We start from the raw sequence: 13,128 nt of genomic DNA, 5'->3' as shown, positions 1-13,128 counted from the left end.
ACATAAAATAGGTCATTAAAATCAATAGATTGAGTGTCTTGAACTTTAAAATCTAACTCTTTCTTTTTTAAAAAAAATTCACAGCTTATTGGACGAGGGCGATATGGAGCTGTATACAAAGGATCTTTAGATGAGCGTCCAGTGGCTGTAAAAGTATTTTCTTTTGCTAATCGCCAGAATTTTATAAATGAGAGAAATATTTATAGAATCCCACTGATGGAACATGACAATATTGCTCACTTCATTGTGGGGGATGAGAGATGCACTGCAGATGGACGAATGGAGTATTTATTAGTAATGGAATATTATCCCAATGTAAGTAATTTCTATTATTTCAGACAGCTATAAGAAAATAAAGATAAGAGATACAATTAATTTAAAAAGGATTATTTGAATTGCCTTTTCAATAAAGCCTCGGTGGTGCAGTGGACTAAAGTGCTGTTAAGTGCTAGCACTTAGCTGCCAGCTGTCTGCAATTAGTGCAAGTTCAAATCTCACCAGGCTCAAGGCTGACTCAGCCTTCCATCCTTTCGAGGTAGGTAAATTGAGGACCCGGACTGTGGGGGCAATAAGCCAACTTTGTATAGAACACCACCGCTTAGGGGGGGCCGAAAGCCCTAATAAGCAGGTATATACAAAAAAGTATGCAGGCTATTGCTATAATGCATTGTAAGCTGCCCTGAGACTACGGAGAAGGGCGACATATAAATTGGACTAATAAATAATAAATAAAATAATCTCTGGGTGCTATTCATATGTTAAACCTTTTTTAGAAAGGCATAAACAGTATTTTTTGTCTTGGTGAAAATCACAATAGACTCATCTAAATATTGCCATTCATTTAGTGAACATACCTATCATAGTTTCTAGTTTGCAAATCAATCTTTGGGAGCAAGCTCTAAGAAGAATAAATGCAAAGCTACCATAGTTTTTTTGTCTTCCTCCAAGTTTTCTGTCATCTACCAGAAGTTGTTCCTTCTTCATCTGAAAGGTAGACTGAATTCTCCACTACCTGCCCAGGATCCTCAGGACTCTTCTGCCCTAGTGTCAGTTTGGGAAATAGCCATTATTAAGGTTTGGCCCACCCAAATCTAACCACAACTAAAAAAGGAGAAGAAAAACCCTGTGTCATTGAATTCCTGACCTTTAGTTCTGGCAACCTTTCCACAATGGCCATCTTATTTCTACTGCCTTTTCAGTTCCTATGGTACAGCCCTCACTGACTTTTATTTAGGCACAGAAGTTGATCTCAGAAAAAGGAGATTTGTGACAGATTCTCCTTCAAATTTACTATTCTGTTCTGTCCTGTCCTCTAATCTGTCTCAGAGAACTGTCAAGATATGGCTGTTCAGGAAAGTATTCGTAGATAATGAAGATTAGCTTGTCCCCATTGGATGGTGCAGCTGGTGCATGTTTTTTTAATGTAATCTGACTATTATTGTTTCTAACCTTGTTATTCTAACCAAAGTCATGTTGATTGGGAGTTGCCCTCCTAACACAATAATCACAACTGGCAACAGCCAATAGAACATGTCCAACGGCATCTTATCACAAAATAGCAGCATAGATACAGATGTCAAATACAGAATTGGTAAAACCTCAGCAGTATTCCAGCATTTACGACCTATTTGGTCAGCCCCAACAATAGATAACAAGAGCAAGTTATAGCTTTATAAAATTTTACCAACATTATTTATCAACAACAATCTACGCCAGTGAAACATGGACAATAACAGCATACACAGCACAAAAGCTCAATGTGTTCCATCAGTGTTACCTATGGAGAATTCTGGAGGTCACTTATCACAACCATGTCACCATTGAAGACATTTTCCAGCAGAGTGGATCTTGGAAGTTGAAGTTGTGATGGAACTGCGAATGTGCCTAGCTGGCCATATTCTTTGCTTGCCAGAACACCAATGCCTGAAAAACCTTGTACGATAGGAGCTGCCAGAGGGAAAGGGGAGGTGAGGTATCCATGCAAAACTTGGTGACAGACATTCCGAACAGTGGGCATCAAATGGGAATATGTCGAAAATGCCACCATGTATAAAATTTATACATGGGCAGAATCTTTGAATGGGATACACTATCATTTCCCATCAAAACAGCTGTCCAACTGATAGTTTGGAGCATCTGGCAGAGTTATTTTCTTGTACTTTGGTACATTCTGTTACCTTCTTGGAAGCCTTCCACAAAGGTTTTTCCATGCAGCTAAACAGAAAGTTTTTGAAGACCTTTGACTGGAAAAAAACAGTTTTAATCCTGTCTGGACCTCTTGCTTTTATTAAACCAGTGAGATCTTCCCTTCTCTGCAACTTGTTGCACCTATATTCTCCTTCCCTGTTCACCCTTTGGCAGGAAGTACTACCTGCTGAAAAAAACTTTTATCAAAAGACTTTCACAACTCCATTCTCCTATACCCACTCCTATTAGCCTGCAGCAACCCTCTTATTCTCTGTGGTAACAATAAAGAGAAACTCTTAATATCATTGGAAATATCGATTTGATCTTTAGATATTCATCATGCTTTCGCATTTTACCTGGATTGTACAGCACTGTTTCACTAAGGACAGTGTTTATTTCTTGTTTTCCAAGACCAAAGCAAACAGTAATCACAAGTTCATTATTCTTGTTGACTATCACTACCATCGCCCTTCATGCTTTCAAATGTTGAAATGGCATCTTAGAAACACAGAATATGTAAACACGTGTAAAAGATAAAACACTAAGAAAGTGCCTTCTTATTTTCTCCAGGGTTCTTTGTGCAGATATTTGACTCTCCAGGCTAGTGATTGGGTGAACTCTTGCCGAATGGCGCATTCTGTAACTAGAGGCCTGGCATATCTTCATACAGAATTACCACGAGGAGGTAAGAGGTGTTTTAATTCTGAAGTCTTCCTTTAAATTATATTAAGCTATGGTACAGTTCGATAACTATTGTTAAACAAAGTATTTCATGTAGAAATGAAAAATAATACAAAAACCTAATAGAAATGACCACATATATTATTAAAAATATAATCTTAGAATCATGGAGTTGAAAGGGGTAATTTGGACTATGAAATTCATCTCTTTGCTTACTGCAGAATAGGTGCACTGAACAGTCCAGTTTAGAGGAGCAATCTAATATGGCAATTGAAACAGGAACTTTGAATCTTGGAGAATCTCCAAACTACATCCTAGTTCTGTATGTGGGAATACCACCCCATTCAGAACCAAAGGTGAAAAATCTGTGGCACTGAAAGAACCATGCATTCATAGCCATTCAGTCTTGTCAGGATTGAGTGTAAGCCGGTTTCTCCCCATCCAGATGCAGTAGCTTGTCCACAAAGACATCATGATCAGTGTTATCCAAAATTACTGAAATATCAAGATGAACCAAGATAGTCATACCTTGACAGGTATGACCTCGTCAATGAATATCTATGGAGATTCTCAATCATCCAGGTTATGGTTGTCCCAAAAGTGCTTTTTCAAAAAAACAGTTTTTTCCTTTGAAAATGTTTCACTTCTTATCCAAGAAGCTTCGGCAGCTTCATAAATGAGAAGCGAAACATTTTCAAAGAAAAAAATAAACCAAGAAAGTCCAGTTGCCTTTTGGAAAAAGCACTTTTGGGACGATCATCAACAAATATTATTGGTGTTTTCGCTACACTAAACCCAACTGTTGTGTGTATAGTGTTCAGTTGAAACCCAACTGAAATAAGCCCAGATTACCCACTTTTATTTAAGTGTCATATATATAGACAATCAGAGAGAAATTAACTATGATTTAAAAAAAACTGAATCAGCCCATCTTATAATTGATTGAAGATGAAGATGTGTGATCATTGGTGTGTGTCAGCCTCTCAATAACTGGAGCTCATGTCCATGGTTGCACGTAAATATAAACAAATACCAAAACACTCATGTTCTTCTTCCTTGTTGGGACTAATTTTCTGATTCATATGGAAAAATATTTTTTGTATGGTGGAAAATAGTGTAGACCATTCATACATTCCCCTCTGAAGTTAGATATGTAGTTGGGACCATGGTCTAATTATACTGACAGAAATACTGGTTTTCATGTGGTTGATGATATTTATATTTAGTTTCTTAGACTGTAAAATATTTTCAACTACATAGGGTTGGTTGCTTTTGAAACAGTAACCTTTCCAATGGAAGCTAGAATTTTAAAAAGAAAAATTCTAATTAAAAGCTATACCTCTCTAAGCAAAACTGAGACCTACGGCAGTGAAATGATTATAGAATTATTAAAAGTGTAGACTTTTTTGTTCATAGAAAAAGACAACATAATGCCTCATAAAGCTCAATCTACAATCGACCTCCTATAGTTACTTGTTTGGCTGTATTTTCTGTGCAGATATGGATGTCGATGCAAATTAGTTTTTTTCTTACTTGAACCAGAAATACCTGGTACACTGCTTCTCTTAGGGCTAGCTGTATTATGTAGAAATGATTACTATATTTAAAGATGGTTAATGTATAACTGTTATGTGTAACAGTGCTTTATAGTGTATAGAATTCCTTTTCTTTTTTTAAAGGTAGGTGTAATATTCCCATTCATGAAGCATAACGGGGTCAAGTAGTAGAATTATTATTATTATTTTTTTAATTAGATTTATATGCCGCCCTTCTCCGGAGACTCAGGGCTGCTTACAATGCGTTAAGCAATATTATTATTATATTATTATTAAGTGATTTTGCATGATAATACAGGCAGGTAAATAATACAGGTAAAAAAATAATTCAAATTATGTAAGAACACCAAATCTTTCCTAGAGATCTTATGATGTCATGATATATTGAAAGTCTCATAAGATTTCTGGCAAAAAAAAAAAAATCTAAAATCTCACAAAAACCCAGCAATTAGGTGTTTAAATTTGGCCTCTTAGTTTTATTCTTATTTTGCATAAGTTTCTGCAGATGCCATTTGGGAAGTTGCAAGAAGTTCCTGAAAGTTTTATAGGAATTTGTCTACCCATCCTATCCGATAGTCCTTGTACATTTGAAAAATTAATAGATTTGTTACAAATTTTAAAGGTATTTTGTTATGAAATATTAATTGTTGAGTGACTCCAGCATAGAAAGATGAAAATAAATCTATAAATAATAAATAATATTTAAAGAAATAAATAAGAAAAATAGTGGTTGTATTAAAAAAGCTGAGTGAAGACAGAAGTGTGTTACCAGTGATTTTGGAAACGAAAACAAATAATGAGCAAGCTAATTTAAATAGACCATAAAGTTAAAATGCAGCCGTTGCTGTTCCAATAATGTTTTAAAGAGCAATCTAATTTATAAATGAGCAGAAAATAGCATACAATTTTTAATAATAATAATTTATTAAAGCTGTATGCCATGCAACTCCCAATGATTCTAGGTAGTTAGATATAATGTTTACCCTAATCCTAATCAAATCTAGTAGATTTTGAAATAGTGGCTTTTGTAATAATGAACCTTTAATTAATTAAGAAACACATGTTCAAGTCTTTCTTTTTAGATTTACGATTATAAATCTTAATTTGTGGGGCAGCTAATAAAAATGAAAGAAAGCTTTATTAAACATATAGTTATATTTCATATTATTAGCTAAGTAATTTATGTATCAAATTGCTTGGAAGTTAGATGACTTTTTAAGGTTTAAAATTTTAACAGATATTACATATTCAGGAAGTACAGTTCTATGATACATAGAAGGATTTTGATATTTCATGCATTCCTAATTGATATGTAACTATGCCATTCTTTAACAATTGTTCCTAACGATTCCCACTTAATTGCATTAATATACCTGAATTGTCATCACAAGAGGATCATAAAACTGATATCATAAAAGCGTTTCATCTGCTCAGAGTGTTATCAGTTTTCTTGAATTGCCCATCCTCTGTTTTATATTATGTGAAAAGAAGCCAGTAAGAATGGTAAAACGATGTATTTATATATTCAAACAGATCATTACAAGCCTGCCATTTCCCATCGTGATTTGAACAGCCGCAATGTATTAGTAAAGAATGATGGAACATGTGTCATTAGTGATTTTGGCCTTTCCATGAAGCTAACAGGGAATAGACTGGTGCGCCCAGGTGAAGAGGATAATGCTGCAATTAGTGAGGTGAGTAAGACAGAAAAATACATTTTGGAAGGCTCCTCTTGAACCTTAGAAATGTTGACACCAAAACTTTTAAGGTTTATGCATCTGTTTTAAGAATAGTGGATTTAAACACTGAAAAATCTTTACCATATCCACTTTCAAATAAAAAGAACAATGAGCTTCAAACATATTATTCTTACTTCGATTTTCAGAGGCAAGAGTAATTCTCTTTATTCTTTCTTGTTCCCAATTTACATTATGTACTTTTTCCAATTTAGATTATGCAAAGATTTTTTTTTTTTTTTTTTTAATTTGATTTATATGCCGCCCTTCTCCGGAGACTCAGGGCGGCTTACAATGCGTTAAGCAATAGCCTTCATTCTTTTGTATATTTTATACAAAGTCAGCTTATTGCCCCCACAAACTGGGTCCTCATTTCACCTACCTTAGAAAGGATGGAAGGCTGAGTCAACCTTGAGCCTTGGAGAGATTCGAACCAGCAGAAATTGCAGGCAGCTGTGTTAATAACAGGGTGCACTAAACCCTTGTACTATCAAGGCTCTTGATTAAGATTTTTTAACAGGTTGTTGATTAGTATAGGATTTGAACATTATTTTTTGATTAATATTTTATTTATTTGTTTAACATTCAACTGTCACCTCTTTTTACTGGTCTTTTGTTTAAAGAATTCTTCAGTTTCACCAGGTTTATGTTTACTAAATAACAAAATGTGTTGGAAAGAACATACATTACTTTAAATGTAAATAATAAGGTTGGGATTCCACAGAATGGGTCTCAAGGAAGCTTTATGTTCTCTTGTTAATGCTGTCTTGAGGATGAAAGGGAATGTAGCTAAAAAAATTCCTGTTGAATTACTTGAAGAACAGCGAACAGTATTTCATAAATACCAAGCCAATGTAACAATGCAACAACATGTCTTTACAGGTTGGGACAATTCGCTATATGGCCCCTGAAGTGCTGGAAGGAGCAGTAAATTTAAGGGACTGTGAATCAGCTTTGAAGCAAGTCGATATGTATGCACTTGGTCTAATCTACTGGGAGATTTTTATGAGATGTACAGACCTCTTCCCAGGTAATAGAAGAATTGCTGGGAAGCTGCATGCTTTTTCACTTACAACAATTGTTCTATTTGTTTATTGTTATTACTCTCTTTAAGTGAGCCAAAGCCTATAATTCCTTAGTGCAAAGAATTTAGGTATGTTGGTTGTCAGATTTTTCTTTTAACTCATTTTTGCTTTGCTTGTCAAATTAGTTCGGTGCCATCTAGTGTTACAGGGTGGTATCCACCTTTCTGCTTTATAATAAGCATTATTCTTGCCAATAAGCATTAGGTATTGAGGAAAGGCATGCTTTCGAGAATAGTTGTTGTTCTTGATGAACATTGGCATATCACCCAAAACGTCATGGTGTGCCACCTTTGATATGTATGTTATAGTTTAGTTCTGGTAATGAAAATCAGTTCTGGGGATGGTGTATAATTGGAAGCACCACATATCTTTTTTAATTCTAACTACAGCCTTTGAGTCACCAGTTGGGTCCAAAGAACATGCTTAACTGTTCAGTTATGAGACCTAATGGCTGCTGCCATGCACAGTACATTCAACTGCTATGTTTTGACAGTTTATTCTGTCAACCAACCACTTACCAAGTGGTGTACTGTATATAAGACCGGATGGGCAACCTTTTTGCTGGCAGATTTTTCTTTTTATTACTTTTTATAGAAAAGGGAAATTTAACCCACTGATTCAATTTGTCAGTTAGACTTGGCCCTGCAATTTGCTATGGTAGAAAAAAAAAGTGGGGTGGGGGAGGAACCAGAGACTGTGTGCAGTTAACTGGCCTCAAACTGCCTTCCTCTGATCAGAGAGATCTAATGAAAAATTATGCTTCAGATCCGAAATCTGCCTACAACGTAGCATTTCCTCCCTAAAAGATTTCAGTTTGTTTTTCAGTTGAATTGTAAAGCTTATATGCTATATTAAAGGTAGAAAGAATTCTGAACTGATTTATCTTGGTCTGATTTTTTACAATTCAAAAATCTGGCATTTTAACAGGGCTGTGTAGACTCTCTATAGCCACTGTATTTAAACTTCTAGTTTCTTTTTAAAAACCCAGAACTGTTCCTTCTTTTTTACAATTCAAAAGGTATTCCAAAATCAGCATCCTAAATAATATAAGTAGGGGGGACAGAAATATGCCACCAGAAGGCTTTTCAAATGTTTATAGACTAATTAAGAATTTTGTTTAATTAGCTTTAATTAAAACTTTCAGAATATTTTCAACTGTTTATATACCGTTTCCTTATTTATTAACAAATCCAATCCTGTCTGTGAAGTAAGAAGAAACAATATAATAAATACATTTTTGCTAGACTCCAACATTTCAACATCAACTCTATTTTGTTTTATTTTTTTCTGCTCCCTGATAACATTGACGTACCCTTTTCTGCAAGCAGGAGAATCTGTGCCAGAGTTCCAAACGGCATTCCAAGTAGAAGTTGGAAACCACCCCACTTTTGAAGATATGCAAGTCCTTGTTTCTAGAGAAAAGCAAAGACCAAAATTCCCAGAGGCCTGGAAAGAGAACAGCTTGGTAAGAAAAACAAAAAAAAAGTTATGCTGCTTTTTTTTTTCAGTTGACAATGTTGTTGAAATGTGAAGTTAGAAATAGAGCACTATTATTATGAAATTTTAAGTGCTGTAACAAACATTAAAGTACAAAAGAGTAAAGTATGCTATGATGACTTATATTTTTGTAATATAAAATGCTAGCTATACATGGATCACTAATAGGCAAAAGGTGCAGAATTACAGTTTTCTAATATACTTACTACTTGACGTTGTGAGAGTCTTGTCACATTAGTGACAACTAGTCATGATTTATGAAATCTTCGTGATCAGTGGTAGCATATGTTTGAATGTCAATGTCAAGGAAACAATATTTGAAGAAAACAGTTTTTTGTCCAATGTCCAGATTTTTCTTAAATAGCTAGTGAGCTATTTTGGGAAACAATGTTAGAATGAATAAGTCTTTGGTCTTATGCAATACTACTCTTCCTAAACTTGCCTGTTTTAATAATCATACATAATGCAACTGTTGATCATTAGCAGTAGTGTTGAAGAAAAAAAGTTAAAAAAAAAAGAGGTTGAAAAAATGTTTTCTTTGGTAGGCTGTAAGGTCACTGAAAGAGACAATCGAAGACTGCTGGGATCAAGATGCTGAAGCTCGGCTGACAGCCCAGTGTGCTGAAGAGAGGATGGCTGAACTCATGATGATTTGGGAGAGGAATAAATCTGTCAGCCCAACTGTTAACCCTATGTCTACAGCTATGCAAAATGAACGGTATATAGTTCTGTCTGTCTGTCTCCATCCATCCATACAAGGTCCATATTTCTTGCACGTTTTTTTTTTAAATTTGGTTTCATTGCAAGAACATCACATTTCTCCAGCACTTAATTTTACATATATAGAAAAAGCTGTTTTTCCAATAAGTAATACCTTCCTCGCGTGCTGATTATTCATGAGTCACAGGCTGTAATTATTGTTTGTTTCTGAAGTAATTCCTTAAGAATTGTTATCATATATACAGCACCTGCATATTAGTTACATATCTGAAAAAAAGGAACTTGAACTCACTCGGTATCACAATATTGAAATAATGGTGCTCTTTAGGTAAACATAAAAAAATATCTTCAACTGCACCAATGTTCCTTTTATAGGCTGTCTCAGTATGAAACTGAAAATAAATCCAGGAAAGTATTTCAAAGACAATTATATAAAGTTACAGTTGTGGTTACTCTGAAAGATACCTAGTGACATACATAGCATCGCTTCAGTTGAAAATATCCTTAATTTGGTATAAAAACAAATCCAACAAAGATTTTTTTCTATTGCTCAAGAAGGCAGGAATTACATTTGTAGATCTTTCTTGTACAGCTTGGTTCTGCTGTACTCTGCCCCAGTTCTTTTCCCCTGCTTTGCCTAAGCATGAATTTTTATATTTCAACCTCTTATCTTAAAATATTCTCTGTATCTTAGTACCTTTTATTGAGTGACCTTTTTCTGATCTGCAAATCAGATATATAATTCATAAAGAAGGAATAATTCTCTGTAGTGATTCCCTCTGTCATATCAGAAGTAAATAGTATCATTCATTCATCTCAGGAATGTATGCAACCTTTATTCTTCTCTGAAATCTTTCATTCCTTCAGGCATAATTGTTATATTCTGGATACTTAGAGACAGACAAAATCCTTCAGGTGCATAAAATATCATACACAAAGAGAGAGACATATTTTATTTCAGCTATAAGCAATATGATGTCCATGGACCTTGAGGTACTTGTGGGCATTTCTCTTTGTGCCCGGCAATATCTTGTTCACGCCTCTTCTGTTTTAAAGAATGTTTTAATTTAAAAAGTTCAGAAGCAAGCACCTTCTAGCATCTATATAAACAAGAATGTTTCTGGACCTCATAGGCTTTAACATTTTCTGAGCAGGTCCATAACATAATCTCCAAATTCCAAGGTAGCTCAAAAAGACTAGAAATTCTTTCTCCTCTCTTTCTCATTTCCAGTCACCTCAATTCCATAAAGGATCAAAACTTCAATTTCTGTTTTAATCAACTATGGGGTTTTAGACATACATTACTAAAGTTTTTAAGAACCAACAGCTTGCCTTTTCAGGATAACAGCCTCATCCAGAACTTCTCTAAAGTATCCTTACAGAAGTATGTAGCACTCTCATCTAAACCATATCTGGCACCTTCATTAAATGCTACAGATTTTGAAAGAGTGCTTCAGAAGGTTTTCTTCTTTCAGAAGATGGCAACTGCAACTGAAGCTGCAACTCCCATCTTCTCTGATGATTAAATTAACTAGCCCATATCCCATAGCCCAAACAAAGAATGAAACAAAGAACATTTACAATATACGGATCTCATATCTTAAAAACTGTGTTAATAACATTGCCGGGAATGGGGTAAAAATCAAAACAAAACCATGATTTTTTTAAAAAAAACAAACAAACACAAACAAACCTGTGAAATATCAGCACTATAGCAATGCTTCAATTTGTTCCGTCCCCAGTCATTGTACTTCTTGTTAAAATACCCTTTTTTGCATTGAAATACTTTTAAGTACTCTTAATCCTATTGTCTTTTTGTTTTCCTAAAGAAACCTGTCACACCATAGACGAATCGCAAAGATCAGACCATATCAAGAATATTCTTCCTCATCTTTCATTGAGGATTCAATTAATCACAGCGATAGTAAAGTGAAGAACATTTCATCTGAACTTTCAGTGTCCAGCACACCACTGACAGTTGGGGAGAAGAACAGAAATTCCATTAACTATGAGCGGCAGCAAGCACAAGCTCGTATTCCAAGCCCTGAGACTAGCGTTACCAGCTTGTCAACCAACACTACCACCACCAACACAACTGGCCTTACTCCAAGCACTGGCATGACTACCATATCTGAAATGCCTTATTCAGGTGAAACAAACATTTGTGCTGCAAATGGCATGCAATCATGTGGGCCAACTCCTGTTTGTCTGCAGCTAACAGAGGAGGACTTGGAAACTAACAAGCTGGATCCAAAAGAAGTAGATAAAAACTTAAAAGAAAGCTCTGATGAAAACCTGATGGAGCATTCTCTGAAGCAGTTCAGTGGGCCAGATCCACTTAGCAGCACTAGTTCCAGTTTGCTGTACCCACTGATAAAATTGGCAGTAGAAGCAAATGGACAACAGGACTTCATGCAAGTTGGAAATGGCCAAGCATGCCTAATTCCAGATGTTCAGTCTGCTCAGGTCTACCCTCTTCCCAAACAGCAGAACCTCCCAAAGAGGCCTACTAGCCTACCCTTAAACACCAAAAATTCAACAAAGGAGTCTCGGCTGAAATTTGGAGGGAAGCACAAATCAAACTTGAAGCAAGTAGAAACTGGAGTTGCCAAGATGAATACTATAAATGCTGCAGAACCTCACTTAGTAACAGTTACCACAAATGAAGTGGCAGGGAGGAGCCATACAACAAACTCTCATACTGTGTCAACACAGTATGTCAATGGGACAGTGCCATCAGGCCAAACAACTAGCTCAGGAACACACAGAGCCCAAGAAATGTTGCAACATCAGTTCAGTGGAGAAGATAGTCGTCTGAATATCAATTCAAGTCCTGATGAACATGAGCCATTATTAAGAAGAGAGCAGCAAGTGAGCCATGATGAGGGCATCCTCGATCGACTGGTAGATAGAAGAGAACGGTCACTGGATAATGGCCGGACAAATACCAACAACAACAACAGTAACCTGCGTCTAGAGCAAGGTGTTTCTACCCAAAGCAGTGAGAGAACAGCACCAACTTCTGGACCGACCCACACTAAAAGAGCACAGAGGCCTAACTCCCTGGATCTTTCTGCCACAAATATTTTGGATGGGTGTAATATTCAGTGTAAGTTCTGCTGGGATACATGAGTGAATCTTGGCAAAATTATTTTTAGAATTAAGCATGTTGATTTTAAGTGACGAAAGTTGTGTGCACCCTTTCCCTCTCGAAACAAAGTATATGTCCATTTCTGTATTTGTTCCATTGCTGCCTGCCTCATAGCTCAGTTAAATTATCTCTGTTCTTTCCAGTGAAGCGTATCCTTTCATCTTGTAAGCATAAATATGTGCTTATGCTTATGGGATCTAAAAATAATTTGTGCAGGCTTTCTTTTTTCTAAGAAAGCTGTGGCTTCAAGAACGTGCTTTAGCAAAACTGATTTTTTTCAAACATTTGATCTTTGGCTTGTTATACATTCCCAATGTTATAATAAAATCCTTTGAAAGGCAAAGAATTAGCAAGAGAAATCTTGTATCAATGTTTTCAAGTTGCATGAAACAGTGCTTTCAAGCCTTGAGTAAACCTTCCATTGCTTGATAGATGGCTTATTACCAATTCATTATGTTATTATGGTATATTCTAAATCACTCTGAGCAAAAATTCTTTTATATTTTAGAAAGCTT

The 13,128-nt window shown here is 35.6% G+C and overlaps 1 protein-coding gene across 1 annotated transcript in view; it reads left to right on the top strand.

The window, feature by feature from the left end:
* BMPR2 (bone morphogenetic protein receptor type 2) overlaps positions 1–13,128 on the top strand; it is a 104,630-nt gene that overhangs the window by 89,385 nt on the left and 2,117 nt on the right. The window contains exons 6-12 of the mRNA XM_070933238.1: positions 85–315; positions 2,758–2,872; positions 5,958–6,118; positions 7,043–7,190; positions 8,574–8,710; positions 9,288–9,460; positions 11,292–12,571. Of these exons, the coding sequence (XP_070789339.1) occupies positions 85–315; positions 2,758–2,872; positions 5,958–6,118; positions 7,043–7,190; positions 8,574–8,710; positions 9,288–9,460; positions 11,292–12,571 (2,245 nt within the window). The remainder of the gene's footprint in view (positions 1–84; positions 316–2,757; positions 2,873–5,957; positions 6,119–7,042; positions 7,191–8,573; positions 8,711–9,287; positions 9,461–11,291; positions 12,572–13,128) is intronic.

The sequence above is a fragment of the Pituophis catenifer genome, unplaced genomic scaffold (genome assembly GCF_029215685.1).
Source record: "Pituophis catenifer annectens isolate HBS135680 unplaced genomic scaffold, rPitCat1.0.hap2 SCAF_1, whole genome shotgun sequence".
NCBI lineage: Eukaryota > Metazoa > Chordata > Lepidosauria > Squamata > Colubridae > Pituophis > Pituophis catenifer.
This window is presented reverse-complemented; position numbering and strand designations above follow the sequence as displayed.